Source organism: Gopherus evgoodei, chromosome 14, assembly GCF_007399415.2.
Source record: "Gopherus evgoodei ecotype Sinaloan lineage chromosome 14, rGopEvg1_v1.p, whole genome shotgun sequence".
NCBI lineage: Eukaryota > Metazoa > Chordata > Testudines > Testudinidae > Gopherus > Gopherus evgoodei.
Window position 1 is genome coordinate 6,580,025 of NC_044335.1, and position 12,286 is coordinate 6,592,310.

The 12,286-nt window shown below is 44.9% G+C and overlaps 1 protein-coding gene across 3 annotated transcripts in view; it reads right to left on the reverse strand.

Moving 5' to 3' along the window:
* Positions 1-12,286, reverse strand: part of COL20A1 (collagen type XX alpha 1 chain) — a 100,142-nt gene that overhangs the window by 55,416 nt on the left and 32,440 nt on the right. For all 3 annotated transcript variants that reach the window (XM_030533752.1, XM_030533749.1, XM_030533750.1), the window contains exons 13-17: positions 10,908-11,050; positions 6,963-7,086; positions 6,089-6,228; positions 5,366-5,495; positions 1,169-1,311 (exon numbers count right to left, since the gene is read on the reverse strand). In XM_030533752.1, the coding sequence (XP_030389612.1) occupies positions 1,169-1,311; positions 5,366-5,495; positions 6,089-6,228; positions 6,963-7,086; positions 10,908-11,050 (680 nt within the window). The remainder of the gene's footprint in view (positions 1-1,168; positions 1,312-5,365; positions 5,496-6,088; positions 6,229-6,962; positions 7,087-10,907; positions 11,051-12,286) is intronic.

Below are 12,286 nucleotides of genomic sequence, written 5' to 3' on the forward strand. Positions count from 1 at the left end.
TGGTAATTCACAGCAGCTGAGGATCTGACCCATCATTTTGTGTGTGGAGAAGATAGGGGATACCTCCATGCTGGCACAGGACTTTGGGGCCAAATCCTACCCTCATAGCTTTCATAAGTGTAGAAGAACTGGGGCCAAATTTGGCCTTAGTTAGTGTGCTGTAGATGCCAGGCAGTCTGGATATGCTGATGACAGTAATAGTTACTTTAATACCAAGTCTTAGGATACTCATTCAAGAAGCTCCAGTTACCTTGCACACGTCCGCAGTCACTTCCCCACTCAGCACTACACTTTATAGACCGCACGTTAGTATCCATGTAGCTGTTGGCAGGGCATGTGATCTATACATGCCCAGCAGCCCTTAAATAGGCAACACACCATCTGTGATGGAAGTGGGAATTGTCTGTAATATTTTTATGAACTACCTATATGATTCTGTACCTATCACCCAGTGGGCATAGAAAGATTAAAATGCTGCACTGGGGAAAAGCAAGAGACATGAGGTGTTTCGTCACATAGCTTCTGGGAGGCTATGAATGGGTCATTAAGGGATGGCTGGAACCAACCTGTATCAATGGAAGACCCTAAAGAGGCAATGGGAACCCCAAAGAGCTAACTACTGACACTTATCAACAGAAGCTCCCAGCGGGCTGAACATGTGAACGCAGCATGACTTTGCAGCAGGTGGACAATGGGCGGAGATGACAGGGAAAGGAAATGAAGACAGTACCTACAGCAGCATGACTCATGGGAGCCCTAGCTTTCCCCAGTATGGACTATGTCTTAACCTTGCCTTATTTACGCTAACCTAAGCACTTTCCCGATGCTATATTCCAGCTGACTAATAAACACTTCTCTGTTTTGAAAAGGTGCATGGAGTCACTGTAGATACTTGCTGAACTGCACTAACCCCCGAAGGGAGTAAACGTCTGAGCAGGAGTCTGCAGGAATGGGCAGAGCTCACAATGAGAAACAGGAGTGCTGGAACCCAAGGTGCAGCCCAGGAGGCATTGAGGCCCGATGGTCTACCCTTGTAGCAGAGTGTGACCCCTTGGAGGACTACAGTGAAGGGATCTTCCCACAGGGCTGCTTAAAGGCCATGGCATAGCATAGATCCTGTAAATCCAGGACACCACCTCATTCTCCCCAGGCCTATACTGCACCCTACCTCCTGGGTGCTCTCTTCTCCACGTGCATTCCATTTAATCTGATAAACCAAGACATCAGAGGCAGCGGCTGCTTCCCATTGCAACTGGACATTGTTTCCTGAGAGCTCAGTCACCTTCAGGCCACTTGGTGGTGGAACCTTTACTGAAAGACACCAAGAAAACAAGCACCAGGAGCTGGTCATACAGAGCCAAGGTACAGAACAGATGGTCAGGGAGAAAAGTATTCACTGGCACCTGTCTCTCACCAGCCTGCCATTCACTTCTTCAGACCCCAAATGACAACAGCTCATCATGAGGGACATGGATAAAATATTTGTAAACACTAATTACAAATGATTATTGTATTTGCCAGAGGACATGTGCAGTGCTGGCACTGGGAGCGGGAAGATGCCGGGAGTAGCTTTCAAGGACAAAGAGGCTAGTATCATGCCATGTGCTAAACTCCCGGAGAGGCAAGAGAGTCTTTTCGGGGGTCTTCCTTACTTTTATAATTTTTTATTAATTTGTTTAAACTTTAGCACTCCTAAGAGTTCACAGGACTCCCAGCAGTACCTTGGGCCAGGCGCTGTATAGACAAGCATACAATGTAGCATACCCATCTTGGCATATAAATAATACAGCTGGACACACACACAAATCCTGCAAAGGTTTGAGTTTTGCCCTGATGGCTTTTACACCCCCTCCATTGGGTTCGCTCTCTGAGAATATTCTAGCATATGCACATTTTAAGGCTGAATGCACAGGTACCCACCCAGTTTGGTGTGCTGACTGCAGGAGAGGCAGCGAGGACACATGGGAAGGATTTTAACCAGGTAGCAAGTTTGAGTCAAATTACATCTAAGGTTCCTGTCGAGGGACAGCCCAGTGCAGTCACTTGACAATCCCTTGATCCTTTGCCAATTCTTGGGGTGCTCCCACCATAGGGGTAGCCAGTCATCACACTAGGTGATTCCCTGCGCGCCTCCACCTGCATTCCTCCCCCTTTCAGGGGCTGAAGCGAGAGGACTTTGCCCTCCCAGCCAGCACTGCCGTAAAGTGCATTGGTGGGGTGGTCCCCACCGTCTAGTGTCCTGTGTCACATTTGTCCCCAGGGGGTTAGACGTGATGCCCCCATCTCATAAGAAGATATCCTTGGGATGCCCACTGTGTTAACTCTTTGGATATGGAGCCTAAATCAGCAAGTTCCAGCACTGGGCCCCTGCCAGAAGTTGCAATAACTAAACGACTCTCCCATAACTCCCATCTGTGCCCTCTGGGAAGGGGGGAATTCCAGTTCTCAAGTTGCCCAAAACCCAACCCCCAAGTTTCACAGCAAGGAAGGCAAAAAAGCCCACCAGTCTCAGTCTCAGCCTCAGCCACACCTGTGATATGGGAAAATATTCCTTCCCAGTCCCAAAGCTGTGGGTAGCAAAGCCTGCAAGAACCCAGGAAAGGGGCATAGAGCTGACTGCTGGAATGTCAGAACTTCAGAATGTCACAGTCTGTTTGCAGATGATTCACAAATGGGAAAGCAGGAGGAATTATCTGAATTTAATTCTTGAAAATTATTTACCCAGGCCTAGCTGTGATCCATTGGGTACTGTATAATAAGAATTAAGGCAGGCTTCTCTGTGTCTGTTTTCCTCGTAAAATGGTGAGACTTAATCTGCATTTCAACTTTCCTTTACAAATATTTTTGATGGCCTTTTTCAATTTGCTGTCCCACTTTGGTGACTGGGAAACAGGGAGTTGCGTCCACTTGAGGGAAGGAGTAGACGACCAGCTAAAAGCTTCCAGGCTCTCAAATACGCAGCGAAAAACAGGAGAACGGGATGGAGGGAAAGGGAACAGAGCATACAGAGGAAAAAAGGGTCAGAGAAAGGGAAAGACAAGAGTAATCAACTAAAGGAGATAGAAAACGAGTGAAAGGCAGAGGGATAACATGAGAAAGGACTGTTTGGGATGGAAGAGGTGGGGAACAAAGGAGGGAGAAGACACACATCCTTTGAATGACAGAGTTATTTATTAATTCCGGTGTTATTACTTCCCGAGCAGAAAAGGGACGACTGTATTTATCTGCTTCACTTGCAGAGTTTTCCTATATAAATAAGGCGCCGCCCTCTATGGAACTTAATGCAGCTCTCAATGTTGGAAACTGGGGGTGCCCCTTGGTCCCCCTTCCACATCAGGGAGGAGGAAAAAGTGTTGCTGGGAGCCTGTGCCAAATCTTTCTGGAGCTGTTACAAAGCTCTGCAGTGACCTGGAGGTCAAAGGCTCCATCCCATTAGCAGTCCCCTGACTGCCCTGACTACACTTAACAGAGCTCTGGAGACAGCAGAGTATTGCCTGCCCACTGCACACAGTTCCTGAAGTGCTGGCAAGGCCCAGGCGGGTAACGAATGGCCAGGAGTTGGAGGTGTACGTAAATGGATGAGGACTCTGCTATTGCGAACGGGAGACTTCCAAGGGCTTGTCCATCATAACAAACCAGCATCAAGTACAGGCTCGCCTCTGCTAATGGAAAATTAATAGTTTCTGCTGATTACATAATCCTCAGGGCAGACTGACAGACACAAACACCATCATTCTCCAGGCTTCTTCAAGAGCGGTCAGCCAGCACCTCTAACCAGTTCTTCTTGAGGGGCCATCCCAGAGGAGTTCAGCTCACCAATGCCGCTGCCACCCCCTTTACAGTCCCATCCTGGATGACAGAGATACGTCAACACTGGAGGCGTCATTTCCAGCTTGAGCAGACATACAGGTGCTCGCTTGCACCTACCAATACTAAAAATAGACACGTACCCACGGCAGCACAAGGAGAGGGATGGGCTAGCTGCCCTGAGTACAATCTTGCCCAGGGTCCTAAGTATTCACACGGGTGGCTACCTATTCCCATTACCCAGGGCTACACATCTATTTTTAACATGCTGGCTCAATCAAAACTAGCATCTGTACATCTTCCTCAGCCAGAAATGACACCTCCACAGAAAATGTACCCTCAGACACAGGGACATATTCTGTTCCCAACTGAACCCACATAAACCCTAGAGTAACTCCACTGAATTCAACAGGCTTCAAAATAAAGTTGGATGAAATGCTGTGTCTGAACCTTTTTCCAACAAAAGATGCAAATTTGGGGACACCAAAAACATTTAACAAATCCCTGTCACGTTCACCAGATTGTTCATGTCAACCCCACCCCTCATGAAATATTCTGAAAAAGCTGAAACATGTTTCAATATTTTCTAAATGTTCCAATTTTTCAGTTCAAAACAGCTTTTTGTTTAGAAATTTCCTTCATTTTTATTTAAAAAAAATTAAAAAATGTTAAAAGTTTGAAATGTAAATGAAATGTTTTGTTTTGGGTTGAATGGAACGTTTTCGCTTGACCCAAAATGAATTTTTCTCCCCTAATTTTTCTGTTATTCAAGCAGAGCTAACTTAAAGGCTATCTTTCTAAATGAGCTGGTCTAGGTAAAATCCAAACCAGTGGGCTCAGTGTGGGAATTACGGTGTGAAATTCCGTGTTCTTTGCTATGCAGAAGGCCAGAAGAGCTGGTCAGAATGGTCCCTTCTGTCTCCAAGTCATTGCCTCTATAAATAAAAGCAGGATTTGACCAACAGAAATTACTGAGGGCAAATGCTCCCAATGGAGGATCACAGTTAAGTGTCATTTTCTCAATTCCATGTATCATTCAGATGGTTACTGCCCAACATCCAATGGCTATAAGAGTTCATTTCAAGACTACCGAGCATTTGGAAATTCTGGTAGCCTGGTAAGATTTCCCAGCAAAATGAGTGACTGGCAATAAGATGTCCTGTTTAGAAGGACCCTATTAAAGCAATCTATTCAATGAGGGGTTTGAACCCCAGTAAGAACCAGGTTCAGTGCCAGTGAGACTTCTGGCCACGCTGAGCTGAATTTTGGCCAAGTTTGGGAGGAAAAAACCTGCCCTGACATGGGCAGAGAGAGATACTGAGGAGGGATTTAAGTCTTCAGGTAGAAACCTGGCAGAACTCAACAAATTTCAGCCTTGATTTGCTCTGAGGTCTAAGATTTTTTTGAACCAGAAAACCCTAGTAGTGAACATCCCGGAATTCTGGCGTCTGGGTCCAGATCTAAACTTTTGGCTGGCTGGCAGCTAGGCACCAAACTTTATAATGGACCTTGAACCAAACACCTACTGACCCTCACACTCTGCCTCTGCCCTACTTACATGTGGTAACGTTGCCTGTAAGTGGAAAGGATTCGCCTTCCTTATAAATAGAGCTGACATTAATGAAGTACTGGGTCAGAGAAGACAGAGGTCTCAGCACAGTGAATGATGCACTGCTGGGAACTTCGACCTACAGTGAAACAGAAACACCAGGGTCAGAATAGTAGCACGGAGCAAGGGCAAAGAGGGACTTGGGATTCGGAATAGCTGCCCCCAAACCCTCCCATTTCGAGGCACCATCATTATTAAAACGCTGCAGGCATATGAGGAGCCTCTGTCAGGAGACCGCAGAGCTCTTGACAGCACACGGCGATGGTGCCTCTTATGCGAAAGGAAAGATGGGAAGGGTTTTAGTAGAGCCACACCTAGGATGCATGACTCCATTTGAAGGGTTTGGACCATGTGAGGAAATTCAGAAGGGCCCATGGAAGCACCTGCCTATATGTTCCCGCTGTGCGAAAAGGATAGATAGGATAGCACTACAGCTAGGGCAGGGCTGTTTCCCTATTATCCTGTCTTCTGGCAATGCAGGGGTCACACCCTTGCACAGGTATAAACCAACTGACGAATCAAGTCCAATGGGGCTACATTCTGTTCTCGGTTACACAAATGTTCATCTGGAGTAACTCTGCAGCCAAGCCATTGGAGTTAACGGCGCATTCGCACTCCATCACCGTTCTCCCGGTTTTAGCACATTCCTGCGTCCCCTAAGCAAGGACTTGCCTCCCCAGAATTGCTCCCTCTGCTTGAGATGTAGGTCACACGGTGAGCTCTCACAGCACGCGAAGCCGCAGCCCAGCTGACCTTGACAGATCCATGGCTGACCTCAGAGAAACTCAGGTTTCTAGGAGGGCTCAGTGCCACTGCAACAATAATTAGCAAAAGGATGTGGTGAAGATTTTTAAGGCAATACTTGTAAAGCCACTGATTGCCTCCTACTGCTACCTCCATCTTAACTACTGGACTTTTCCCACTGTGGGATGAAAGAGTTTCTGATTTCATTGTTCCACAGGTCTACATGATGCCCTGGGAGAATAACTGGTTTATGGGTAGAGAAAGGGTCAAATCAACCCACCTACTCCCCAAGATCCAAAGAGCTCAAAACTCTCAGGAACTTCAAGTCTAGATCCTGATCCTAATTTTGTCCCTGGTCAAATCCTCTGGGATAGGGGCTCAGATGCCATGGCGGTGGGTGCGGTATGAGAACCCAGGTGGATAAAGATATCGATGCAGATAGATAACTTCAGTTCTGAACACCCCAAAATTGGGAGCAGTTTGGATCCAGATCTGACTCCCCCATTCTGAATTTCAAGGAGATTCAGTCACAGTTTGCCTGGACAGAACCACTCACTTTCACAGCCCTGTACCCCATACTGGAGTTGTTCATGAGTAAGCTTATCATACACCTAGAGGAAGCCTCGGAGAACCACCTACATTTAGCATTAGCCAGGGAAGAGGAAGCCTGTTTATGAGCTATGTGAAAAATACAAGAAGCATCTCAGTTAATAAGTCTCTCTTGCAAATTGTGCACCATTCATCAAACCACTTGTGCCTCTGTCTAAGGGTCAGCTGAGTCAGAGAAGGAAGTAAAACTTACGAGTGGTTTCCTGGAGGCTGGCTGGATCACTCGCCTCTTCCCCGTACATGGCGTACACCGCTATGGAGTACTCAGTGCTGGGAGACAGCCCGTCCAACAGAACATCAGGTTGTTCCACTTTCACCTACCATAGGATAAAGAGTGACACTCAGAGAGATATTCTGGGGTGAGGCTCTGCCATGGTTGGCTCCCCGTAGCAGCCTCTAACAAACCAAGAGCAAAGCAGGGCTGCAGAGACAGGAGTCTAAGGCAACAGCTTGGCTGACTCTTTGGGCACGTCTACACTTCAAGCTGGGGGTGTGATATTCCCAGCTTGAGAAGTCAAATTTTCACTGGCTGTCCTTGAGCTAGCTACTACGAATAGAATGCAGCCTGGCTAGCTGCTTTAAGTACATATTCACAGGGCAGATGTGTACTCAAGATGGCTAACATGCCACTGCTTTCCTCTGCCTGCTTTTCCATGGCTACACTATTTCTAGCATGGTAGCTCACTGAAAGCTGGAGTGAGTAGGTCTTCTCCAGCTCGGAGGATATATCCAGCTCCAGCTGTAAGACATATAATTAAATAGTACTTGTAACACTCTTCACCTGCCACATAGCTGTGTCGTGGTCAATGCTTCTCCACCGCCCAACCCAACAGACATCATGCACAGCGTATACAAACTCTACAGCTGGCTGGGAATTTTTCACCAGAATAATTTTTCCACTCAAAAAATACCAATTTGTTAAAACCAAAACAGTTCACACAAAAAGGTTGGTTTCAACTAGTTTTCCAACTTAAAAAAAAAAAGTTGAAATATCCTATTCTGATACTTTCTAAACAAAAAAAACTTCAGTTTCTTGGTTCAAAGTGACTCATCTCAAATTTAACTTAATTTATACTTTAAAATGGTTAAAGAGAAAAGGGTCAAAATCAAATCAAAATGCTTTGATTCATTTTCAAAACAATGTTCTCAAAAAGAGGCTAGCTAGCCAGTCTTGAATGGTTTAGGCACAACAAATCCTGCATCCTGGCAGGGAGTTAGACTAGGTGACCCTTTTGGTCCTTTCTAACCCCTATGATTGAGACAAACTGGATTTTTTTTTTCAGTCTGTCGGGTTGCAAAAATTTGAGATTTTGACTTTTTCTCCCAATTTTGGATGGAAAACATTTTTGAAACCTCAAAAGTACTTGTGGAATGGTAAAGCCATTTTCTGTCCAGCCCTACTGAATATCACGCGCCCCCTCTCACTCCCACCCTGCCACTCACCACACTCTGTCCTTACTTCTGGGTGTACAATTCTGCTAAACAGAAATGAATGCCAATCCAGCTTGCTTAGGTTAGGGTGGTAGAACTACAGTGGGGAAAGCAATGATTATTTTTTCTGAGAAATACTTAATTGAAAATAAAAATTAGTTTTCATTTTCATTAAAGCTATTCAGGTTTTCCTCCACAGGCCAAAAAAAAAATCAGTTTACTGAAAATGGGTTTGGGGTTTTTTGACAAAAACCTAAAATATTTTGGCAAAATTTTCAATTTTTATTGATTTTTTTTAATAAAAACCAAAAAGAATATTTTCCATTGAAAAAATAAATAGTGTGACAGACCCAAACCAGTGGGGTACAGGAGTCTTGTAGAGGGCAAATATACTGGTCACTGGATGAGTAGTTTTCTGTTCCCTGAGTGACCAGAGCAGGGGCTGCACTAGAGTAATCAGGAACCTGCTAGAACCAATTAAGGCAGACAGGCTGATTAGATCACCTGCAGCCAATCAAGGCAGCTAATCAGGGCACCTGGGTTTAAAAAGGAGCTCACTCCAGTCAGATGGGGAGGAGCCAGAGGAGAGGAAGTGCATGTGAGGAGCTGGGAGCAAGAGGCACAAGGAGCTGAGAGTGAGAGGGTTTGCTGCTGGAGGACTACGGAGTACAAGCGTTATCAGACACCAGGAGGAAGGTCCTGTGGTGAGGATAAAGAAGGTGTTTGGAGGAGGCCATGAGGAAGTAGCCCCGGGAGTTGTAGCTGTCATGCAGCTGTTACAGGAGGCACTATAGACAGCTGCAATCCACAGGGCCCTGGGCTGGAACCCGGAGTAGAGGGTGGGCATGGGTTCCCCCCAAACCTCCGAACTCCTGATCAGACACAGGAGAAGTTGACCCAGACTATGGGGAAGGTCACTGAGGTGAGCAAATCTGCCAATAAGCGCAGGACCCACCAAGGTAGAGGAAGAACTTTGTCACAATAGATGAACATTTTTCAGTCAGCTCTAAATAGAACCTAGTAGCCCAGATCGCATGGAGGGACAATACACATTGCAGTAAAAAAATACAAAACTAAAAATAAAAATCTGATCCTTTGCAAGCATGGAGAAGGTATCATAACAGACAGATCACCATCACTTTTATTCACAGATATTCAGCACAGAAAAACATCACAGCACAAGGATTAGGGACAGAGATGGATTCTCATGGGATCCAGCTGTTTAAATGAACTGTTTCTAAGATTCCATGGGAGAATGCAACGTTCTCAGCCTACCAAGGCCCAAACAGGATACCCCTGGGGAAGAATGACTGAAAGCGGAACACGAACAAATGACTGCAGAGAAGAGAGTTCTCACAATTTCACCATTCTACATTTGTGATGTAAAATGCTTTACACTAGAGATGGCAGGGATGTGCAGAGGGGTTATGAATTTGTATCTATGCAAAGAACATGATATCCCATTTCCGGAGAGAGACTTGAAGAGCTACGCTTCTAGAAGAAGGAAAAAAAAATCACAAAACAAACCAAAAAACCCCCCACAAAACAAACCTTTTCCTCAACTTTTTCATTTTTATACTTGTTTATTATTGCAGGATTGTCACCACCTACTGCTTCCAGAGCAGAACTGCACTCACTTAACATGCACGGGACAGCTTGTTTTGCAATGCTGCTCATGGCAAACACTCAATACCTGCCTTGTAATCTGAAAAACATTCTAGGAGGTTTTAATGGAAAGACTAGAATTTGATGGGGTGGGAAGCATTTGCTGGATACACCAAGTTAACTCCTTTGTGGGTGGCCCATAGCGTTAGTGCTTTAATTCCTGTGTGAGGCAGGAGGAATTGTGGGATAGCCCAGAAACATATATATAAAAAAAGTTACCCCTGTTCACCCATCCCAATATAAGTGGCAGCATCTTGGAAGGCCTGGCTTCCAGCCTCAAGCTCCACCTACTAGACCACGCTTCTTCTCAACACTGAGGAAAGAAGCCAGATTTTTTTGACAATATATCAGGCTCCAAGTGCATCATTTTGCACATGTTTGAGATAGTTCATTAAAAATGCATATTGGATTAGATGAGCTGAGAGCTCCTTTTCTCCTGTAGGGTATTATTTAAGGTTTATCCAAAGCCATAAGAGTGAGTCATATTTAAGTAAATAAAAACTAACCTGCCAAATCTACATTTTGAAACCTGAAACATTTGTTTTGTTTTTGTATAACAAGTGGATAGGGCACTGGACTGGGACTTTGGAGACCTGGGCTCAACTCCTCAGTCTGCCACTGGCCTGCTGGGTGACCTTGGGCAAGTCTTTTTCCCTCAGTTTTCCCCATCAGTAAAATTGAGATGATAATCCTGACCTCCTTTGTAAGCCACTTTGAGATCTACTGAAAAGTGCTGTATAAGAGCCATGGATTGTTATGTCTAAATATGGGCTCACTCCACAAAAGTCTGGATCCAGATCCAAACTTTCTTGAATTCCATGTTTAGACCCGGGGCTTCCACTCAGACCTTTATCGTAATAGCAGGTATACAATGAACCTTCCTAAAGCCTGCATTGATTCAGATCCACTTTGACTTACAAGAGATTTAAATGAAAGTCAGTTCAGTAATTCTCATGCAGAGCTGGGATTTAAGTTTGGGCCCCATATGTCTGACTATATTCAGTGCGGCAAAAGGAATAATTATAACTATCTTCAGCTATACCTCTTTGGTATCATCCTCCGCTCCACTGGGGGCTGATGAACAGAGCACCAGGTATTGAGTAGCTCCACTTGCCGGCTGCCAGCTCAGTCTTAGATGGTTATGGCTCACTTCAGACACTCTCAGGGAAAGGGGTGGTGACAAAGCTACTCAGATGAAGAAAAACGTAACAAAAAGATTCACAAGGCAGTTGATCATTTCTGTCCTTAACCCCACGCACACACACACACACAAAGATTCAAGGATATCTAAACTGTACAGCAGAGCAAAACAGTTAGGTTAAAGCTATTTTAGGAGATGTGTATATGATGCTTCTATAACAGAGAACCATCAGAATCCGGTCAGAAGGCGTTATTGGCTGTTCCTGTTGGTGGGGAATATCTTTGACATGTGGAACAAAGAAATGTATCACTCCCATCACAATCTCTCCTTGTCCCATGGTCATTTAACTCCAAACTTTCCTTCAAGATAGATATTGTTTGGCAGATATTAGCAATAAAAAAGAAACAACATGCAGAGAAGGTACTAAGACTTGAGAACCTTTGGACAAACTTGACAGCGGTTAGGCAGTTGTCTCAGCTGCCTAACCGCTTATTATGCCAACCAATCTTGTCTCATTTTTCCTTGTGCTTCCCTATCTGTATCTACCTGTTGGCTTTTGCCTTACACATAGCTTGTAAGATCTTTGGGCCAAGTAAGAGTGTGAACACACCACCTAGCACAATGGGGTCCACTTCCACAAAACAAATTAATTACCATTTGGAAAAGAGGGGAAAAAATCAGAAGCAACAGGATCAAAAGCCTTTCTAGAAATGTATATAGTCACAGAACGGCAATCTAAAGGCACAGCTTGCTCCCTAATAGCAGTAACTGTAAAACATCTACCTCATGAGGCTTACCTCTGCCTTTGCAAGTTTCAGCAGCCAACACAGAGTTCTTCCCCAGGCTCACACCAATCAGCCCCAGTCAGTCTCAGGGTTTTCAATATCTATTTTTAAATTGGCTCTTTCTTGACCCTTTGGGGGACATTCTGGGGGAAATCCTAGTACAAAAATCTCCCTCTTTCAATTATTGCATCACAAGGGAACAGAAAGGATCTCCAACATTTTAAAAGAAGAGCAGCAGTGGGTGAACAAGTCAAAAATTTTTTAAAAATCCATAAGGGAAGCGTGTGTAGGTGAGTGTATGAGCATGTGTACCAGGCTTCCAGGCACAAAACTCCTGGGATGGGATGTCATTCCATTAGCATCTTATAATTCAGTCCTGAGAATGTGATCCAGGAATGGCTGAGTAAATGTAGCTTAATTATAAAAACAATACAACCACAACAGAAAGCTTGATGCTGAGTCTAGTATATCTGGGTAACATTGTTTCTTCCTGCC